This window comes from Phalacrocorax carbo, chromosome 6, assembly GCF_963921805.1.
Source record: "Phalacrocorax carbo chromosome 6, bPhaCar2.1, whole genome shotgun sequence".
Lineage (NCBI taxonomy): Eukaryota > Metazoa > Chordata > Aves > Suliformes > Phalacrocoracidae > Phalacrocorax > Phalacrocorax carbo.
The window spans coordinates 47,704,656-47,728,350 of NC_087518.1; the positions used below are offsets into that span (position 1 = coordinate 47,704,656).

General features: G+C 37.5%; 1 protein-coding gene across 1 annotated transcript in view; it reads left to right on the forward strand.

The window, feature by feature from the left end:
- AGBL4 (AGBL carboxypeptidase 4) overlaps window positions 1-23,695 on the forward strand; it is a 984,974-nt gene that overhangs the window by 249,271 nt on the left and 712,008 nt on the right. Inside the window, exon 4 of the mRNA XM_064455128.1 lies at window positions 1,474-1,568. Coding sequence (XP_064311198.1) covers window positions 1,474-1,568 — 95 coding nt within the window. The remainder of the gene's footprint in view (window positions 1-1,473; window positions 1,569-23,695) is intronic.

The following is a 23,695-nucleotide window of genomic DNA, read 5'->3' on the forward strand; positions in this document are numbered from 1 at the left end:
CTTACAAAATCTTCAGCACTACCTCACCTCAAAAAAAACTTTCTTAAATTTTCTTGAGTGCGGGGGTACTTAATTAGGGCTATATAGTTTACCTGGATTCCTACCTGCCCCACATATAAATGTAAATGTGCCTGGCTCCTGTGTCAGCTCCGGCTGCTGATTGCTTTCACTTTAATGTTACAACTCACTGTTGTCTGAGCAGACTGCCTGGAAAGGCCAGATTTGGTTTTGCAAAACTTTACATAAGAAAGCTTAATTGATCTTAGTGCTTTAGTAAAAATTGTTTGATTTCAAACAGTGGCCTTTTAATTCTCTGACTTCTCATGAACCGTTATTTAAGGGTGTAAACATTACAACAGTTTGTTCTAAAACCAAACATGTGAATACCTAGGGGCATATACAATTTTTAGTGGTCTTTATTCTCTGATACCTGTTGAAAAGAAATTTAGATGTACAAATGGAATGTATGATATATCCTGGGACTTATTATGAAATTTAGTCTGCATATTTTGGTTTTTCTGTGTACATTAATGTTGGGTGTCAAAAAAGTATGAGAAACCAGGTATACTGGATTTAACACCTGAAATGTAAATCTACTACATGAGATGAGCTAGATCCAACCTAGACTTTCTTAACAGAAACAGAATAAGTAATTTTGCATAAAATGACTTACAGCAGACAGATGGTAAGGAAAAAGGTTTTTGTCTGTTTTCTCTTTTCTTCCCCCAGTATGAATTTACTTTCAGTATCAGTCCATTACCAGCAAAGATCTAGATTTTGCTCTTACTTTGAACCGTTAAATATCAGCTACAGTTTTCCCAAAGTTATTAGTGTAAACTAAGATCAAAGTTGGACTCTTCTCTATCATATTCAAATGATGGCTAAGCGCAATTTCTACTGTGTAGATATCCTGTACAGATTTTGCAGAGGAAAATTATTCCTTTTGCCAAGGAAATTGAAGAAAAATGTTCCTTCCTTTGGGGAAAGAAAAGCAGAAATCTTTATTTTTTCCTGCTGCTGTATGAGGCCTAAACAGGTTGAAAAAGCAACTAAAAGGCTTTAAGAGATGAAGCAGTTGGAAAGTTTTCATTGGACTGCTACCCTGTCTCCCAGCTTTCCACCAACCTCTCTAACACTAACTGCAGCAAACTGGACTTGCTTTTCTGTTTTCAGATCTGAGTAACCTACTTCTTTGTATGGCTAGAGTACCTACTGAAAAATCAGCATACTGAATTCAAAACATACATTCCATGTGTATCACTGAGTGTAAACCAATATGGGCTATTGAAATACTTGGAACAGACAGGGGATCCATTTTTTGAGATCTGAGTAACAATAATTCATAAGATACACATCTATTCCATATATTTTCTCGGTATATTTTTGTGCAGCTGGTATATGCAATATGCATATAAACACCTTCATAATTTATACCTGACCTCTTTTTTTTCTTTTTTTTTTTTTCTTCCCCAGAGAGTAATTTTCAATGTTGTCAACTTCAGTAAAACCAAAAGCCTCTATAGAGATGGGATGGCTCCAATGGTGAAATCCACAAGCAGACCAAAATGGTAAGTTATCCTTTCAAAGACTTGCTTAATGAGATAAAAGTGTTTTACTTGGCACTTTCTTGTAGCAAAGACCTTATGGCTCAGGTACACCTTAGGTTAGGTGTGTACAGTAATGTATTCTTGTAAGCCTTTACAGCTGCATATTTTTATTGGTTAATTAATAATACATGTGATCAACCTGTGCATTACCTGAGCCTTATAAATATATCTTTCTTAAATACTTCAACTGTCACAAAATTTCCACCCACAAGGTGTTAACTTTTGGTGGTTATAAGATCATTGTTATTGTATGGCTTCATCTTCATATGACCAACAGATTGGCTATTTGATTTTTTTTATCCAGACAGTAAAGTCATATGGACAGAAGAGCTGTCTCACAATACGGTTAGTGGATGGAGTCAATTCCAGCTCAATATGAACATGTAATAATATTGAAAATTAATTTAAAAAATCCATTGTGTTTAGTGGTTTTGTACCAAAAGTCATGTTAGTTGTGTTTACTGTTTAACTTCAGAAAAATCTTCTGGGACATTTCAGGGCCACATTTACCAAACATGCTTTAATCATCTTTCAAAACCTTTTCGTTCTCTCACTGGGGTCTGGTATTTGCAGCTAAGTATTCTGTGGGTTAAGTTTATCTATAAATCAGATATTGCTTTCATACAAATTTTATGCCTTACTTTGGTTTCAAATTAAAGTGTAAATCTTACAAAACAATGCAAAATGGGCTTTTTCTAGAACATATAGGCTCCTTTGCTATTTTTAAAACATATTTCTCTTCCATTTCCCCAGAGATCTATTTATTTTTGTGGTTTATATTTTTAGGGGATATATTTTGCTCCCATGAAAGTGAGGAATGAATAACATTGCCTGGAGCCAGGCACAGTGTAGGCAGCAGGTGCTGAGCAGCTTCCTTGTACAGGGCTACTACCATACTTTAGTCTGCTTCAGAAATTCTAACTGTATTTTTTTTTCTTTAAAAAGACCATTATTAAGGTATTTTTATTTTTTCTAATAGTCTGTGTATGAAAACATCTTTCTGTACTTTAAAGCTGCACATTAATTCATACTATTATCAGAGGCCTTAGTGATATTGGGGTCTACTTAGCATAATTTTCTGTCTTGATGTTAACAGGAGTTATGTATGTGTTTTCCAAGTGGGAAAACACATACATTATTTTTGGATATATGCTTTTTCTTAGAGCCATCTTTCATTTGGATTATGCCTTTTACAATTACCTCTGTATCTGTTTCCATGGCATTCTAGTGAAACCTGTAAACAAAATTTTCTGTTTCTCTGTTTGCTGAAATAGGATTTACTAGTACTTGCACTTGCTAACGCAGCATACAGTCCTTGAACATGAACAGGGCAATATCCAGCTGCATCGATTTGATCCTGTTTGATGCTTTGTTTATATTAGCCTAGTAAGAAATATGAGTCATGCGATACTGCAAAAGTGCTGAGGTTTCCATGAGGGTACTCAGGATTTAGAAGTGTGGAAGGAGACTATTGAACTCTCTACCTTATATTAAGATTTAAGTCAGCATAGCTGGTTAGTGGGTATGATGTAATTAAATCAGAAAATGATATATTAATTACAAAAATGTTCAAGAAACATTAAAGGTTCTAAAATCAAGTTAAAAGGAAGATTACCAGAAACCAAGGTCTGCAAATATTCTGTAGCAGAGCTCAGTCTTTCATCTCTGAACTCTTCTGTACTAAATATTTGAAGAGCTCAACATTTTTGTGTCTGCCTGCCTTTGCCACACTGTGCCTGCTCTTTCAATATGTGATCCATACTGAAATTCTCCCAACTTCCTCTGGCCTCACTGATAGGAGCAATGCTGTGTCACACCTAACTATTTCACTCTTTTTTTTTTTTTTTAAATACAATCAGGTTTGAGTTTTAGGGTGGTAAAGTGTCTATTCTTCTCACATTTGAGAGATATAGGTACATTACTCCTCTTAATAACAGATATTCTGAGTTATGCCCTCTTGATTTAAATGAGGAAGTTCCCACTGTATTTAGGATAGAATTTGACCATATTGCTCACAAAATCCTGCATATCAAAAGTAGATTGGCCTCCAGAGATGATGAATTTTAATGGTGGTTTTGAATGTGGTTACGCAAACATGGCTCCGAGCTTTGCAACGTTTTGTGAGTTTGATTCTTGACTCTGGAACAAATCACTGCCAACTGCTCTTGAAATAGAGAGTGTGTCAAACAGATCAACATTTTTGACCTGTATTCTCTTGCCCTGTGGGGTAAGATCTTTAAATGCAGTCAGCATCAAGGTTCAGCTCAGTGTTACTGATGTAAATGGAGTGTATCACTGTCATCAAAGCACTCTATGTGGACACAGATGTTCTGGTGTTGACATATTCTTCTCTTTTGAAGTAAGGCCAAACATTTCCAATAATGAGCTACTTAAAAAGAGGAAGCAGTATGCTGAAGAATAAGGAAAAAACAGATTTCTTTCCGAAGAAAATATAAAAAAAAAAAAGAAAAAAAATTCTGATTAAAATATCTGTTTTCCCCATATATGGTGATAGATTTACTGAATATTCTTTCCCAGAAGGATAAAGCAAAATAAAAAAGAACTAAGTAGGTTAAGTTCTGAGTCCCTCTACCCATTTTTTGTGCATTTTTTGTGGACACGCTATGTTGACAGTAAATAGTATGGGGTTGTGTCAGTTGCATCAGTCAAATTTCACTGCAATGAATCACAGCTCATACGTAGAAATGCAGCATTGTGTCACACCATGTTACATCAGTTGCACTTCATAGCAAACTGGACAAGATGCAACTCAAGATTTTATTTTAAGCCAGTGGAATGTGCTGCGTCTGATCCCTTATCATTTTGCTTAAAATTAGCTGGTTCTTCAGAAGTATTACACAAAGATTTTAGAGAATGGGTGTTTTTTCTAAATAATGACAACTACAAATATTAAAAAACTCAATTGCTATAATAGATACCTGTTCTGTTTTAACTGGGTCTTTTTTATTTGTCTCATTTGTGGAGATGAAAAATTTGAGGTGAGATGGATTTGAGGAAATTAAATTTTTGCTATGCTGATGCACTTTTCACTGTAATCTTCTTTTTCTCTGCTTCTTCGTTTAAGTGCAACATAATTTTGTTGCAGTTTCTTAATCATGATTTCACACTAAAAGCTGTCCTTGGAAGGTAAGCATAAAGCCTTCCATGTGGGCTGTTGTGGTTTGACCCCAGCCAGCAACTCAGCCCCACACAGCTGCTCGCTCTCTCCCCACAGTGGGATGGAGGAATCAGAAGAGTAAAGGTGAGAAAACTTCTAGGTTGAGATGAAGAGAGTTTAATAGGTAAAGCAAAAGCTGCACATGCAAGCAGAGCAGAACGAGGAATTAATTCTCTCCTTCCCATGGGCAGGCAGGTGTTCAGCCATCTCCAGGAAAGCAGGGCTCCATCATGCGTAAAGGTTACTTGGGAAGGCAAACGCCATCACTCCGAATGACCCCCCACTTCCTTCTTCCCCCAGCTCTATATGCTGTGCATGATCTCACATGGTGTGGGATATCCCTTGGGTCAGTTGGGGGCAGCTGTCCCGGCTGTGTCCCCTCCCAGCTTCTTGTGCAGCCCCAGCCACTCGCTGGTGGGGTGGGGTGAGAAGCAGAAAAGGCCTTGACTCTGTGCAAGCCCTGCTCAGCAGTAACTGAAACATCCCTGTGTTATCAACACTGTTTCCAGCACAAATCCAAAACGCAGCCCATACTAGCCACTGTGAAGAAAATTAACTCTATCCCAGCCAAGACCAGCACAGAGGCGTAGCAGTGGAAGGCCATTTAAGTGCATATACGGTATTATTATATTGATTGCATGAAGTTTTACAAGTTTCTCAAAGTGAAATAGAAGAGTGAGTTGTTCGAGAGGCAGCAGATTTTCCAAATGATGAAGTGAGCAAATATTCCCTTTGGGTAGAGAACAGCTATAACTCTTGATTATTCAGTGTGAGCATTTCCTCATTGGGGACATTAGTTTTTCAAATTGTGCTAATCTTTTAAAAGTAACAACTGGCCACTCATCACCTTAGGTATTTCAGCAAGATCATGTGCAAAACTCTAATTAGTATTTATAGAACAGCAACTCCTCCCAGTAGAATAGTAGCAGTAGCTGGCAAATATCTGTTTGACACCTGTTAAGTCTTCAGACATCCACTGTATTTTATTCTGCATTTCAAATGAGCAGAGAGCAGTAGGTGAAGTCCCCATAATTAAGGGATAAAGGATAATAAATAACATGGTTCCTGAGTGGATGAACACAAGGTTAAAGGCTGTTCTGTAGTTGTGATGCTGTATTTCAGGAATTGTTTGTTTGTAAGTAATATTGGTAGCTTAAATATTGTGGAGCCTTCAGCATATGAGAGAGGATTTATGTATAGATTTACAAGTGTTTTGTTTATAATGTCAGATTTCAAACTGCTTCTTGGCAAAGCAGCTACTTTCTTCCCTGTCTTTTATCTCACTCAGCATTGATGGCTTTTAACTGGATAGCTGCCTTCCCCAGCAAGCACTCCAGTACCTCTGTTGCTATAACATGTACTGTTAAATACTCACAACACATTGCTTCTGAGATGTTTTTCTTTTCCAGTAAACCTGGGAGTACAGAAAAACTTCTAGGTAATTAATTCAAATTTGAATCTATATGTATCTTGGTAAATATTGTCATGATGAGGAATTTTGGTAGACATCAAGAAAAGCAATGCAAGTTTTATGAACAATACTTCCATATGTTCCATTCATCAGAAGGGGACAAGACTGAGAAAATCTGAATTTTGAGTAGCTAAAATGTGTTGATTCTTGCCAAGTTTCTTTAACATTTGTGTCTACAATGCAGTGTTACAATCACTACCATGTCTACCAGGCTGCATTATACATTCAGAGACTTTCAGCAGCATTTTTAGTATGTATTTATATATCTTTAGCCATAAGATAAGCTGTTTGTGAAACGAGCTGTCATTTGTGGTGAAACAGTTTGAGAATAAAGCACTATATATATATAGCTTGCTAATCTGAAAGACTAGAATTGCTTACTACAAAATCTATATTGCTAGAGTTAGTGATAGCATCACCTGAATTTAGGTAAAGAAGATGAAAAAGCCGTTATCATTACCTGATTCCTTATTTAGCCTATTTTACAACTTTGGCTACTCTCTGAAGTTTGTTCCTTTGCCAGTTTTATAATGTAATGTGTGCTTGTTCTTGCTTTTCTGAAGGATCTGGTGCGAATGCTTTTGGAAGTTCAGAAATATTTCCCATGGCACAGGTGTGTGTTGATGCAGATCTGGCTCCTCAGAGCTGCTCCCTCCCTTGTACTAGTACAACCGTGTGTGGGATCACCAGACTGGGAGCTGGCCCAGGGTAAAAGTAAGCTTTCAAGGAAGATAAAGAGAATTTAGTCTTGGTCTGGTTCATCACATAGATCCAAAACGAGGTGTATGTGTCCAACTGGAGGAGCAGTGATGGAGGTGGGAATAAGTGGCTGGAGCAGGGGTGAGTGAATGAGGATAGCAGCTGCTAGAAAAGTGCCTAGACAATTGTCTGTGGAACTACAGCCTCCATTTCAATAACTTGTAACATTTTATTTGGAGTAAATAGGGAAAAAGACATTGCAGTGTTGACCTTTTAAAATTCCACATTGAGGGATAAGCAGGAGTAGTTTTGCCTTGCTCTTACTGTAGCTCTTTGGAAGGAAATAAGATGTTTTTAGACAGGTTTGAGGTTGGCATGTATATGAAAGTAAAATAACTGACTCTGAAGTCAGTCCCTGGGTAAATTAATGTTTGTGTGAATCTTGTGAAATAACAAAAGAAACAGACCTAACCACTCTACAAACCCATGAAAAAAGGCATTCTCTTCCCCTTTCCCAGTCCAGCAAATGTAGTTATTCCTGGGAATATAGAGTAGGTTACATATCATTCTTATCAGCAACAGCTTTTGTGCAAATAGAGGAGAGGTTATATTCAGCTGATACAAAGTATGAATCAGATCCCAAAACTAACGTGTTTATTGTGCAAACTAAATGGTAATAGTTTGTGGCAAGAAAGAAAGATAGATTTTAGTCACTATTGATGCTTTACTGGAAATTGAAGATGCATAGAATTATTTTGGGGAAAAATAATAAGTAAATTTAATTTAAATGAAGGCAAATGAATGTTAGGATTCAAAGAGAAAATAATGAAGAAGCTCCAAAGGACTGCTAAGCCATCATTTAAAAGCCCTAGCTATTTTATATGTATGTAGTGTTTCCTCATCATTTATCTGCCTGATCTCCTATAAATCAATTTATTTAGATTACAGCAGAGTCAGAAGGTCCCAGCCAGGATCAAGACTTATTGTGCTTAGTGCTGTGGAAATGTATAAACAGAGAAAGTCCTTTTCCAAAGTTGTGAAAATTTTATGATTGATTTTGGTAAGAGCAAAGTTAGGCCAATACTGAGCACTTCTGAAAATTCCTTCCTTAAAGATTTATTCAGAGCAGTTACTGTTTAAAAAAATGACATACTGCTTACATAAGAGTCTAAATATTTGATGGTTATAGTATTTACATCTAAAACACCAGAGGCTATGTGCTTTAATACCTCAATCTGTTTCCCATATACTCTGTCAACATGAGTTCCCTGCATTGATTGAGGGCACTCTGTGATCCCTAAGGTTGTATTCATGAAAGGTTACCCTTGGTACTACTTTATTCATGAAAGGTTTGAAGCACATAGGAAACAAATGGGTCTATTCCTGCTAGGTGCTTTTTTCTCATCTATAAATACTTAATTACTGGGGTGCTGATGAGAAATTAAAAATCTTAAAAAAAAGTGAAGCTGCCAGACAGTATTTCCCCCATCACCAGTGCAAAACACAATGAAATTTGCAGCCAGGGGGGTTTCTACAATTCAGTCATTTTAAATTGCCAGGGGTTTCCCACTGCAGCACGTGGTAGTGAGTATAATGGCTGCAAAGTATGACCAGCACTGTGCATTGCATCCCATCATGAAATAGGTCATTCTGTTCTCCCAGGTGATGGGCATTTGGTGGAACTGATTGCATGAAAAGTGTTCACAGAACTGGGTCCCTAACCTTGGCAGGTTTTTAAAAAAAGTATATAAAATTGAGGCCCTTTCCCCCCAAATGATTCTGTAGGTAGATAATAAATATGGGCAGCACTGAACTCAAAGCAGAGTCAAACTACCATTGCAGTAGTAGGACATTGCAGCTTTTCATTGCAATTTTGTACTTTGAACTAATGGAGCGAAGCAGAATGAAAATCACCTCTGTTAAGAATGGCATTTATCAGCAGTAAGTACTTAGTAGTAAGAGCCCTACACAGACAAAGCTGAGTGTCACCAAGAAATGTACTTGAAAATCAGACTGTTAGCACAAGACTACACAAATAAGAGCCAAAAACTGTAATCAGAAAATGCAACATCTCTTTAAGAATGTTTTAAAGGTCTGAAGAGTGCTAGACAAGTTGAATTTAACAAGATGTAATAACCTATGACATAATAGAATTCAGAATGCACCAGGACACAGCACAGGTTGAATTTTGGCTTTCCTTCACTTAGCCTTGCAACTTTAAAGATCTTTCAACATACAATTTAAAAAGTACATAGTACTGTTTAAATTTATGTATGACATAACAGCATCGGCTGTGCAATATATCAGAAATGCAATTCTAAGTAAAGTTAGGGCTGAAATATCCAGCCTAATATTTGTAAATGTTTGTTTGAACCATTAACAACAACTTTTTTCATTCATTTTCTGTGAAGAAACAACATTCAGGGCAGAGCAAAAGGTAATGGGAACTACTCATTGTGAACTTCTGATAAAAGTGAGACAGTTATCAGGCACCTGCTTTATATTTGAAGTGCCATGGTAAAAGCCAAAGCAATGAGTTCAATTCTTCTTTCAATAGAACATAAAACAGAAGACAAAAACATTTTACTGTACTGTGGAAATTGAGAATTGTAAAGAAAATAAGCAGTAAATAAGTATGGCAGGTGATAATGCAGGAACAGAACGTTAAAATAATAGGTGCTGTATCTTGAACTTTACCTCATGGGATTCAACAGTTGTATATAAACCTGAAACATAAAAACCTAATTTTTATGCTGTGATTACTGGGGTTAAGTTATGAATTAACTTCTGTATGATATGTGACTTGTCTGAAAGAATTAAAATTTAATTATAATAGAATAGAGATAAGATCTTTCTTGCACTTCTAGATGCTAAGGCAGTGGCTAAAGTTTGTTTTTTAAACTGCTTCATGTAGGATTATTGAATTCTACCTTGAAAGTGAAACTTTGTCTTCCTTCTTCACTATATTAAGCATCTCTGAGATTGAAAACCTAGTAAGAGCTCTCCTAGTGTGACTAGAATGTATCCAATATTTTTTGGCAGCAAATACTAATTCCAATCTTTCTGTCTAATACTGTGCAGGCAGCACAAGGATAACTGGCTGTCAGATGCTTTGGGTGATGGAAAGGTGAGGCTCTAGGTGCCTAGTGGAAAGCCAGTGGCTTTACTGACAGGTCCCTACCTCTGACAAATAAAAGTGGTGCTGGGGAGGGGAAGGGCTGTGCTGTGTGAGGGGGCTGGGTGGTACTAGTTCTTGGCTGAAATATCATCCCTTTGTAAACTGTGAACCATTAGTATAGGTTTGAACAATGCAGCGCCTTATTACTGCTCTCAGATATTCAGGTTTCTCTGCACACATCCTCTCTGCTGCTTAAAAGATCTGTTGGTTGAATTCATGGCTAGTATTTATCTGTCCAGTGTCTCAAAACATTGGGCAGCCAGGCTGGAGAGTCTCTCCAGTACCTGTAATGGAGTCCCCAGGTCTGGGACTTATTTGCCATGGTTATGCAGATGGACTGCAGGTGAGCTGTGCAGCTGAAGTGCAGGTGTGCATCCTCAGGGCCTTATATTTGCTACAGGTGTGCAGGTACCTAAAAAAAAAAATAATAAAAAATGATGCTTGTGCCTGTCTGGCCTCTACACAACAGATGGGAGGCTCTAAGGTGAGAGATCAGTCTCTGCTTGTATTGGCTGGTAAGGGTCTTTTTTAGCTTCTAAACCCCAATAACACACAAAATATTTTCCTGATTTTATCTTTTAATGGTGAAGGGTGTGTGGCAATTATTAAAAACAATTATGAAAAACCCATAAAATATGCATTTCAGCTGGACTGAAGTGAGGTGCCCTGTGCCATGGTCTGGCTGTGGTGGGGCTGTCCCCACCTCCAGGGGCCACCTTCCCTTAGGTTCTGACTGTGTGCTGTGATCCTTGTGCTGCTCAGGCTCAGCTATGAACAATACTGCCGCTTTGTTCTCTTATTTTTTTCCTTCTGTGCTTTTGCACAGCCACCCTCCTCAGTGCTTCTAAGCCCAGAGAGAAAACAGTGGGTGCTGGTGACAAGGGATTCCATGATTTGCCAGGGTGTACCGCCTTTCCCATGTCCCTTTGGAGTTGCCTGTAGGCGTTAAAGCAAGTTATGGGTGTCCCTCCAGTGCTATCTGCCCACAAACAGTATGGTTGAGAGAATCATGTCATAAGAAACACAGTAATGAAAAGAAAGTATATCAGCAGCTCGAAAGTTAGATTTTTTCTTAGGGATTAGTTGTAAAGTTATTAAGAAATTGCACTGGGTAGCTGGACTAACAGTGAAATGATTTTGAATGGCAAAATCAGTAACTTCCAAAATTGAGAATTGCTACTGAGATCGAGGAAGAAAATGGTGTTTGTGTTTGCTTTTTCTTTAAAGACTTTACTATTGTTCAGCCTTTTTCAGGCGCTGTTGTAAAAAATACTCTATTCATTCTATAAAGAATTTTGCAAAGGAGTTTATTGGAAATGTGTGATACCCTTCAGCAAATTTATAGGAAAGGCTACTGCAGCTCAAGATAAAAAGAGATTCAACTTAAAAGGATAGAATCACCATAGAAAGAAACTGAGGAATATCCAAGTTAAAATAATTTACCGTGCCTTTTAATATTTGATAAAAACCTCTCCTAATATTTCTGTCAGTGTAGTTAAAAAGCACCAGCACCTCACAGCTTTGAGACCAGCAGTGATATAATAATTTAGCTTTGATAAGGAAAAGAACTCTTCCCCATCTGCTACTCTCCTGGATAGTTTAATGCTCTTATGGTTGTCTTTTAAATGTCATTCAGTCACTGAAGGGGAGTCATGCAGCATATGTATGTTTGTGTGTAGTTTTTTTTATTAAACATAATTCCCTGGGCTCTCTTCAGGGACTGTCACTATCCTGGGGATGCAGCTGGTGGACTGTGGTGCAAAAGTGGTTGGCTTATCTGGGCTATGTGAACTTGAGGAATGACTCAGCAAGGGGAAAAGTGCCGGTGCAGTCAGAAGGGCTTTACTTTCAGGAGCAACTTCTGTAGCTAAAAGGAAAGAAAGCCAAGGTAATCAGGGAAGGAAACATTTGGATTCACTGGGTGTTTACCCTTGCAGGCAAAAGTCTGATACTTGTTTTAAAAGGAAGGAAAAAGGGTCATGGATATAAACACATTTTTCTGTATAAATAAAAAAGGGTTGGTGTTGTAGTGTTGTATGTCACAGTCCTCGAGCACGTGTGGTTAACTGTTACATTTCCGTCTGAAAAGCTCATAGGCTTTAAAACCAGTAAATTACATGCAATCTTGGCCTTTAATGATATACTGAGAACGACCACCTGGAGGAAATTTCCATTGTTGTGCAGTTGCAAACTGAGTGTCTTAGAGCACAGAAAGAAGGAGAGAAAAAGTATGAGGCATCAGTTACACAGAAGAAAACATGAGCAGCTTTTCTTTTGAAAGTATTTGACAGATGTAACTCTGCTTTCTTGCCATTATTTCTATAATTGAGCTTGGATGTGGACATTTGTACATCAGTCTGAAAGGGAACACTAAACCGCAGGTCTGCTGATAAAGAAGCCGGGTGCAAAGGGTAGAGTGCATGTCAATATTCAAGATGTCTTAAAGCAGCATGTAGGAGTCAGAGTTATGCTTTTCTATTTCTGTAACTGGGATGTACTGGGAGTTCTTATTTCAGACTTACTTTAAAGTATTTCTCCTTGCAGCGATGGGAGGAGATACCTGTACATCAGAATTTAGAATCTCTGATCTGTGTGGCTGTATTCTTTGACAAGAGTCTCACAGCACAGTGAAAATGAACAGAGCATTCTTGATTTGTAATTTCTAATGCTCATCAACTTGTATCTGTGTACTATGAAAGTATAGAAGCCAATAACCTAGATGAATCATAAATGTCTGGGGGGGTGTGCGCGTGTATATGTTTGTGTGGGGGATGCTCCTTCAGCTTGTTTTCTTTTCCTTTTATTTTGGCAAAGAATTCCAAGTTTATGCTAAAAGGCTGCGCTTCAAAAACATATCTGAATAGAGGAAATGGAAGAGTGGATAAAAATTGAGAGAAAATAGTAGCCTGGAATGAAATGTGTGACTAACTCTGTGTCTGAGTCCTCTGGGTACTAAAATTACAGAGGGAAATAAATTGCACGTTGACTGCATGTTTTTCTTCCACTGTTAAAGCAATAGAGACCAGGATGTCTTCTATATAAAGTAACAGTGAACTTGAGTTTCCCATGCTTGGTTACAGTTTATTTTAGTTCTTAAGACTCTTATCTCGCTGCACAATACAGCATAGCATTTACATTCACAGTACTGCCACTGTGTGGTTTTCCCTGAAATTCTGCAGGTAAGGAAAGCCATTCTCTACCAAACCATCAAGACACTCAAAGCAGCCTGTACCTGTGGGAAGGAGAGCGATGGCAGTGAAAATGGCATGGGCGCATTTCAAAAGACTTACTCTTTTGTTGTATTTTTGTTTAAGTTTTGGCTTGCCTTTTTTGAAGGAGGGATTTCATGCGTGTAAAGTTTCTGCCCTCCAAATACATGTTGTCAGCACAATCTAGCATCTTAGTACTCTAGAGTTGAAACAGAAGGTTTTTACTTTTTGTTTCAGAAGTTGGTACATAATTTTAGGTTCAAACCAAACTTGTTATTAGAGTTTCTTTTAAAGATTTTAGTTCTTTGAAAGCACAGTGCAATGAAATAAAGATATATAGCCACTGACAGTATCTTGTGCTAACATAAATAAAGGCTGTTTATAGCTTTAATTTAACATGTAATTAATAAAAGCTCTTTCTCTTGAAGCCACCAGAAATGTGGATTAATGTTCAGAAAACCTTCTGGTAAGTGAAGCTGAGATACTCTATAGCACACACGCAAGTGGTGTATATTTTCACAGACATTTACAAGTATCACTAATACATCCTGTCTGACAGCATGAGCCAATGCATGAGAAGTTAATGGTCACTAATGCCCCAATAAAAGCTACTTATTGGAATATCTTTTTTAAGATTCACCTTTAATTACAGATAAAAAAAATAACCCCAACACAACCCCCAAAAAACAATGACAACCCCCCCCCCCATTTTAAATTATTAAAAATCTAAAATGTCACAAACCCCTCTGGCACTTAGTAACAAAATACAGTTATTGAAGTCAAGCTTCAAAAGTATTAAAATATAGTATCTTTTTACTGTACTAGTGGGAAATGAGACTCAAACCTCTAGAGTTATTGAACAGTACCCATTTTTCATTTCTTACCTCTACTTTCTGCAAGGCTGTGCTGGATATCTTCCATCTTGGTTTTAAACTAAACAGCTGTGTTTTTCAAATGATAGTCAATTAGTCACTTCTTTGCATTCTATAAAACTGGAAAATGGTGAAATATAAATGTGTCTTAAATTTTTGTGGCAAGTCTAAATGTGGCTAGGCAGGCCAGAGTCAGCAAATCTGGAAACTAATAATGACTGCTGCATATTTGACGCTGTTTGACGACTTCTCTCCTCTTCCTTTTTTATGTTGTATTTCCTTGAATGTGAGATATGAACTTCAGAAAACTGTGCCTTGAAAACAAGTACAGTATATTACAGACATGAAAATTCAGCAACATTCAGAAGTTGAAGTCATGTTTTCAGTTGCTCAATAATAATAAGCTAATTGTAAAGTTTTTAATTGCAAAGGGAGAAAATCCATTCAGTAAAGAAAACTTCTATAAGAAATAAAGGAAGGAGAAAACCCGACTGCTGCTCCCAATGATGGTACCGCACTTGGATTGCACAACAGGGTTGAATCTCTGGAAGTGTTCCCCAGTCAAATAGCTAATAGCTGCCTAGGGCATGTATACAGATGAAAACAGTTGCCTTGGGTGGATAAAATAAAAGTCAGCTGAGGTAGAAGGAGGGCTTTAAAAGTAACTAATGAGACCTTGACAGGTTTTGAACAGTTAGGGTAATTCTGCTTGGGTTCTTGTGGGACATAGAGTGTGAGAAGGCTGATTTCAGGAATTCAGTCAGGTCGACTGTGGTAGTTATATTGCATTGTCTTCTGCTCCAAGTCCCATCCCAAGATAGAAATACAAAGCTTAACTAGTGTTTATTATCGCATTTTACAGGAGGAGAGATAAAGGCAAAGGATAATAGATATTTTTTTTCAAGGTCATTGTAAGGATCAGCTTTAGAGAAACTCAGAATTTTTTCATTTTGTTTGTTTCACAGTTCAGTGATCTGAAAGCAACAAAAATCTCCTACCAAATTTACTGCATTATACTGTTACATTATTACTTTAAAATTTCATTGAATATATAGCTGGGCTGTAAGCAGGTCCAACTTGGTTTTGGGTATTTACTTATTTTGATTTTTTTCTGAGATGTATTTTTTTAAACTCCTAGAGAAAGCTTGAAATTTTCCAGGCCATCAGAGTGCAGAAAATATTTTGCTTTGTTTCAGAAGCATATTACTGCTCCTAGCAGGATTTAGTACACCTTTTTGTTGGTTGTAAAGGAATATTTATGTTCACTTATTCTAATCTGAGAACTAGAATTTGCCTCTCACAATATTTATATAGAAGTTATCTGCCACAAGTTTATGGAAAAAATGACCCTTCTATCATCTCAGAATACTTGCATGGCTGCCTTTTTTTGTGTTTTAAAACTGTCTGAAAACATACGCAGACACTCCAAATAAAGCAACAAAAAGGCTTCCCATAAGCTTCAGAACAATTAAACTCTGTGCTCCTTTCTAAATAAACCACGTTTTGGGTCAGTAGAGCCCACAAGAGACAGCCTCTTTAGACCTACTGCTTGCATGACTTTCTGCTATAGACCTTCTGCACAGGTTTGGAAGCCTGTCTCAGCTCTAACTGCCTAGAAAACCTGCACATAATGTTAGATTTAGTTTTCAGAGGTTTTCCAACGAAGTTTGAACCACCGAAATGAAGGTTCATAACACAAAGGTTGTCATACCCTTTGTTGAAATGGTGCCCCTATAATGTGGCATATTAAATATTTAACATAGTTTGCAGCAGATAAAAAGCAATTTTGTTTAATTTTTCCTAAATATTAATGCTATCATGCACTGTAATCCTTTCATTATAATAAAAATTTGTTCAAGCTCATTCTTATTAAACAATTTCTAATTTATAAGGATATGGATGTTTTGCTTCTGATCCTAGCAAGTAATAAGGCCAAAATGCCATTGTAAAGAAAAAGGGTGAGAGCTGAGAGGGCGTCTTCACTTGTATATAAGGAAGAATTACAGGCTGGAAAAATAGCTCTATTTTTTACCCAAGGACACCAACAACAATGCCTATCTCCCAAGTAACCCAGCTCAAAGTTTTGGGTCAGTTGTCAAGGAATGAAATGAAATACCTGCAAAACACTCAGTGAAATGACCTGGAAAATAATTTATAAAGAGGTTGCCGTTCATTTCTGAGTGATGACCGTTCTTCCATCTGTATCTCTGAACTGCAGAAAAAAAGAGAAAAAATATTGCTGGATTGAAATTAGTTTCAAATCAACTTTTCTGTGCATCCTAGAACAAAAATGTAGTTGGCAATTATTTATAATGCTAATTACAGATGTGTTCCTCTAAACACTTAGAGTTAATAGGGTTACTAGAGGCAGTAAGCCCTTGATACAGTAGTAAATGTTTCCCATAGCTGATCCATCTACCATCCAGACAGCAGCAAAGTATACCACATACATGAATATTAACGATGAAAAAGAAACAACTTTAAGGCAATATTGTTTAGAATTTGAATATATTTAGGCAATATTATACTCCGTCGAAGTACATTGATATGGCTGCACTAATTGCAGTAAAATTACAGCTGGCAAAAGGGGTGGGTGTGGCCCGTTTTTGTACTGTGTCTAATGTCTCTGGTTTGTTTTAAAAAGTCTTTGTTTACTCTTTTCCTTCTTTCTCTACTTAATTCCGATTTACACACACATGAAAAGGAAATTCACGTTTGCTTTAACACTATGTCATGCAGCTTTTTTTTCCTCATGGAATGACTGTTTCTAATTTCCAATGTCCACAGCCCTTCAGCTGCACATTAAAAAAGTTGCTGATTTGCTTGTATACAAAGAACTTTATTGCACTTTTTTTTTTTTTACAACAAAAGTTTCTTTTAAATATTAAGCTAATTAAACAGCCTGTGTAATTCTTAGCCCTGCTGAATCCCATGTTAGTTGATTTTCTGATCCAATATAACTCATATGTGGAATAATTACATAGGTATTTCTGTTGAGAAAGCAAAGAATGAACTTGCAATATTAAGAATTGTGTATAGTAGCTGTGGGGACTGTGAATGCAATAGGTCAGTACTTGTTTTCATTTCAGTGTAAATCTGGAGAAACCTTTGGATTTTTAGCTAGAGTTATTTTAGATTTACATCACTAAGATAGGCTGCTTACCTCTACTTCGTTATATAATAGGATATTGTGGTCTCAATCCAGTGAAGTGCTCGCTTAATCTTGAAAATGTGAGTAGTTTACTGAAGTCAAAGTCGAGCGCAAATTTAAGTGCCTTGCTGGATATAGGTTTCTTCTCTTAAATGCCAGCAATGCAGAGATAGTCATCAACTGTATGTACCACTTGCTTCTAATCCAAAGAACGGTATCCCAAATATTCCCTGCCCAGATGAGATCAGCACCCTTGTGAAGAGCAGATGGCTGAGGCCAATCTAAAGGCAGATAGACATGAGACTAGGTAAAGTCAAACACTCCAAGGGTGGGAAAGCACTTCTATTGTAGAAAATGCTTCTGGATGGTGTGCTGCTTCTGGGAAATCCTGGCAGCGTGCAAAAAAACCTCTGTTTGCTTTCTTCCTTCACTGAACAACTAGAAGACTGTACTCTATTCTCTGGTTGCATACCTGCCAAGGAATGTTGTGAGTACACTTGCACCTTCTCTTCAGCTGTACCAACCACTGAAGATACTATTGTGCTCCTTTCCTTGTGTCCTTGGAAAATACAGGGATATTCTAGGCTTAATCTAGGCTAAACAACACTGATATTAGTCTTAAAGGTTGCCATATATCTTGGCCTAAGATAACAAACTGAGTCTGTCTTTTTGCAGCTGTCAGTGACAGTTCTTAAATCCTGTGGTTGTAAGTAGCAAAGCTCAAGCTGATAGAAGGTGTTCTCAGCGGGGTTTGTTCTTTTGATCTCTTCTACTGGAACAGATTAGAAGAGTGAGGAATCTCACTGTCCTCCCTAACAAAATGGAGAACTTCTGTTAGCAACTGTGATGAAAACCAGTAAAAGCTGAGAGGGGAGAAAGAGCAGAAATAATAAGAGATTTGTAATAGTAGGAGAAGCTTTAGGAGAAAGAAGAAAACATCCTAACAAATCATCAGTCCTAACAGAAGCATGATGCAAACCAGAATACTTGCCTTTGTGAAACTGTATGTTTATTCTACAGGATCCATAGCATTCTTTTATGATGGATAGCCAAATTCTCTCTGAAAGCAAGAGGGAGATAATCTTCCTAGTTCTGAATAAAAGAACAACCACTCTGTCCTTCATCTAAGTGGACAATGCAAAGATCGCCTTGCAGTACCTATAGGTGAGGTTTATGAAGGTAATTAACTAGTGTCAGAGATATTAAGGAATTTCTCAGTCATGACTGTGAATTTGAAATAATATATTAACAAACTGACTTAATAAGACAATCCCAGAAATCCCATCTGGATTTCTTTCTTATTGTAAGTGCTTGCGGTAAAAATTCTTGGCAACATATATTCTGAATAGTCTTGTAAGGGGAGTGGTAGATGCCTCACAGTGTAGAGGATTTGATGAAACACTGCAGACTGGGCTGTAAGGAGGAATCCCCAAGGACAAGACGACTCCCAAGGCTTTGATCTTTGTCCATGTGTAATTGCTCTCCAGCTGTTTAGCTCTAGAGTTATGTGGATATAGGAGGTTTCAATCCTAGCCTGGACCTCTGTGCAGCAAATTGTATATAATTTGAAAGATGCTACTAAGTACTTCAGGAAGATTATTCATTTACTTAAGTCATTCATACAATACATGCTGCCTAAGTGCTCTGCTAGATCAGTGACAAAGCTGTGTACTTTTTGTCTGTAAGTGTAGGAGATGATTAGCTGTGATAATTAGTTTGCCTTTTAGTCAAATTAAAAGGGGATGACTTCAAGTAAAAACTGCAAATGGTCATATGGGCTATCTGAAGAAGTCTTCTGCCATTTCATATCAACAAAGCTTAATCTACATCTGGCTGAAATCAATGGATGTTTTAGCCAATGTTTCAAAGACTGTAAAATTCCCCAAATAAGGGTCACAATATAAGTGCTGTTGGTTTTGTAGTGCTTATAATATTCTAGAATATTTTTAAACAAGAAAGGAAGGATCATGTTCTGTGTAACCCACAGTAAAGACAGACAAGTGAACAGAAATACAACCTATTAATAGTGAATAGTGAAACTGAAGCTTTGAGTCTAAAAGTGACATTAAGTTGGTGTTTGCTTTTTTTAATGTGTTAATAGATGAACCTCCATATAAGAGATTGAATCTGGTAAATCTTAGTAGCTTCCCAATTGTTCAGAATGTACCTCACAAACTTAAATGAGAAAAATGGTACTAAAAGGGAAGAAATAAGTTGACATTAATGTTACATGCTCGCATACTAACTTAAAGTAGATATGTAAGTTTAGGCCTAAATTATCTCTCAATGTTGTTAGAGAAGGGAGATTGTAAATGTTTGTCAAATAAAACCAGGTTCTTTAAGTTAATGAAGATTTACAGAAGTATGACTACTCTGTGTATAATGGAAATGTTAATTTCACAAATCTTTCAATGGTGTGGTAGAATGCCTATTATATGCATGCTGTTCTTCACAAACATAAGTTTAAAGGAATTCTTCTTGAACCTGTAAAGGTCTTTTGAATCACAGAAAGATAGGTAGTTACAAAACCCACAGATCTGTACATGAAAAGTATTGAAGTTCTATTTTAAGTATTGCTTGGCATATCAAAAACTTTGCCCTGGTAATTGCACTGTCAATCATGTAGTGTCCCATTGCTAAAGAAATAATAGGTTGAAATCTAGCCATTCTCCCCCCCCCCCCCCCCCCCAATGGATACAAAATTGAGTTTCATTATGAGAAAATAATACAAATGGTTCCCTTCAAGAATTAAACAGTTGTATATTGCACAACAAAATTATCATAAGCAAAAATTAAATCCTGAATTGTGCTTGAAATATCTGTGCTTTCCAGCTTCTTACAGTCTTCTCTTTAAACACTTTGAGCTACACTAATGCCCACTGCATATAACTTGAAACCTGCAGAAGGATTATAGTTGATACAAGCTGATGCGCTGTTGATGATCTCAGTTTGCAAGCTGTTTAATGTTAAAAGTTCTACTGGAACTGTCAGTAAGTCTATGAATAATTTCAAAGACCCTCCCAAGCTTATCTGTTCTCCTGCTTCCAGCATGCTGCTTTTAGTAACGGAACTAGCAGACTTGGAGTTGCTGCTTGGCTAGTGGAAAAGTTACTTGGAAGCAGTTTCACCACAGCTGTGTAAGATCGAGAGATGCCTCTCTCACTGCTGGAACAATTACTGCTCATTCTGAGTAGCAGGGAGACTTGGACAGATAGTGGTGGAAAAAAGATGTTCTGTGCATATCAGTGAATGCTGTGTGGTCCCCAGATTTTGGTCTCATTGGGGAAATCCAACAATTCTTCCTGGAACCTAGCTGACTTGTGTGGTTGCTACATCCTGCAGGGTGTATCTCAGCGTGCTTCTATGTATGTACGCTTACGTGTGCTGTTTTAAAAAATCTGCCAATTCTTTGCAAAGCATATAAAAGACTAAAATAATTCATTAGCTATCTCTTTGAATAACTTTTTTAGTACTAAGAGTATCCATGGAACTGGACTTTCTGCTTTATTCAAGGATCATTTGGTTGGATGGCTTATTCCCTATTTCAGATTGAAAGGCATTTCTTCGCAGAAAGATTCTATGGTGACAGTGGTCAGCCCAGACATTTATCCTTGTCTTATGGAAGTTTTGAAATACCAGTTGATCTAAGATATTTGCCAGTATCTTGCAAAAATTGTTAGGCTTTTAATAATCTGGTCTTATCTAAGCTTAAATTAGTTGATAGGTTTGTTCTAATCTTGATGAAAATCTAGCAAGGAACAAGGGTGTGGTGATGAGGAATCAGTATTTCCCATAACCACCCATTAGTTATCTGAAATTCAAATCTGTTTGGTGGGTTTCTGGTGGTTCCCTCCACCCCTGCCCCCAGAAAAAGAATGATATCTAGCAAAAGTTATTACTGTAAAGAGTTCTTTTTGAAATTGCTCTTAGCTTGTGTCTCAGTCAATGGAAGACTTCAAATAAGATAAAAGTCAAAAGTATGAATGGGCAAATATTTTAGCAAGCTTTTCAGGGTTTGAGGTAATACTTCAGTAATAAAGAAGCAAAAAACCAGTTCTCTAGTTCTCAGTGCGCAAAATTCCCATTGGCTTAAAGGAGTTAGATCTACAAACATAAGCATTTAAAATAAGCTTAGTAGGAGCAATAATCACTAATGAAGTGGATTGTTTCCTTTTGCTAAAAAGGGTGGTGCAGTAAAAGGTGATCTACTATTGTAGAATCTTTACTTCTGCTACTTACTATGGTACCATGGCAACGTCAGAATTAGACAAAATGGGGCAAGCAGCCCGGTAGAACATAATGAAGAGTCCGCAAACAATGTGTTACAGGAAATCTACAGAAGAAATTATTAATCATACAGTAGGGTTCTGGAGAGAAAGTGGGAATATTGTAGAGCTCTTCTGGGAACAGCTTAAGAATGGGTTTTGTTTGTAGGCAATGCAGAAACTGTTGAAGAATGATTATTATGTAGGTTGTTAAGAGGAGTGGAAACATTAAGCTTTGCTACTGCAGAGGGGTAAGCGACACTTCTAGGTTGGGACGAGTTAGAGGCCAGTTAGCTTTTGGAATCCATGAAAGCTGCAATTTTTTAAGAGACAGAGAAACAATAATTCACTACTGCTGTGCCCGTATGTTCAATCATCAGTGCCGTAGTTAGGTCCTTTCAATTGTTTTTATGTGTCTGCCTGAAAGAAGAGTGTAGGCTTCTGTGTTGTAAGAGTTGTTTAGGGTAATCAGCTGCCCAGATTTATTCTGCAACCCCAACAGAAGATAGAGGCAGTTACTCACTGACATTGTTTGCACTGCAGAAATGCATAGGTACCTTGGTTTTGACAGACTGCAATTATGGGCGAAAAAACTACAGTACAGTGAACATATGATTCCAAATCAAAAATATCTGATGATCGTGGTGTCTCAGATCAATATTCATGCCTGGGAATTCAGCAGCCACATATTAAAAACCCATAATGGGAAATGAGATTAATGCAAAATCACAGGCATGACTGCATTAGAGGCTTTAAATAATGTAGATCACAGCACACTTGTATTTTCATTTTTGACTACTTTGGTTTCTCACAGGAGGTGTTTATGTGCCTTGTTTCAAAGGGTTTGTGTACACATTGGAAATTTACTACAATGATGTTGATTTTTGTTCCCCAGCTGTTGTTGGTAGCATGGATACCTTTGTACCACCTGTGCAGCTGGAGGTCCTTACCTCAGCTGATTGCAGATTACAGGTTTGGATGTTATCAAATTAACCTTTTGAACTGCTTTGGTTGTTCTCAAATAAACCTTATGACCTGCATGTCAAAACTGTTGCAGCTGAACCTGTATGAGCACGTGAGAATTAAGGTGTTGGGAATGCTATCCTACCATTTAATCTTCAGAACAGCCTGGAAGACATTGCTTATGAAATTGATTGATGCCTCTGGTGTGAGAAAATAAGGTTGTGAGACACAGAGAGCATAAAAAAAAGTTTTGTGCATGACAAATATGTTAAGCTTAATGCCCACTCTTACGCTATGGTAATTGTTTTGCTGGTATGATGACACTCCCAATGCAGGCCTGGATTTGGTTCTACAGTCGATCTCATTATCAATCATTGCATTCTTTGTCTGAGTCTTCACTGACAAGGTCTCCCAAGCCTTTAGACCTGTTTAGAGACAGGGTTCAAGGAGAGAGCTGCCAGCAGTGGATGAAGATAGAGATGGGGATTACCTGAGAGAACTCAACGCATTTAGGGCCATGGGAGCAGATGGGCAGCATCCAGAGTTCTCAGAGAGCTGGCGGCTGTCCTACAGAAGCCACTATCACCTTTGAAAGATCATGAAAGTGGCGAGAGGTTCTTGGTTGGCTTGTTCTTGGTTGGAAAAAGACAAACGTACCCATCTTCAAAAATGGCCAGGAGGTCTACACAGGGAAGCACAGGGCAGCTGACCTCACTTTGGACCTTGGGAAAATCATGAAGCAAGATGTCTTGGAAGATATTTCTGGGCATGTGAAGGGGAAGGAATTGGTATGTTTAACCAAGCTGATTGCCTTCTATGATAAGATAAAGGGATTTGTGGATGATGGGTAAAGTGATTGTTTACCTCAACTTTAACAAGGCTTTTGATATTTTCTTTGAGACTATTTTTGTAAGTTAAGATGCTTTGGTCCAAGTGGGTGGACAATCAGTCTTCAGATATCAACTCAGGTATGTGAATGTAGAACAGAGACTCCCAAAATATCTAAGGGAATTCAGTTAATAGTCTCCAGAGAATGATTCAAAATTGTTCAGAATATTTTCAGTTGACAAAGTCAGCTATTCTTTGCAAGGCTGCAAAGGAT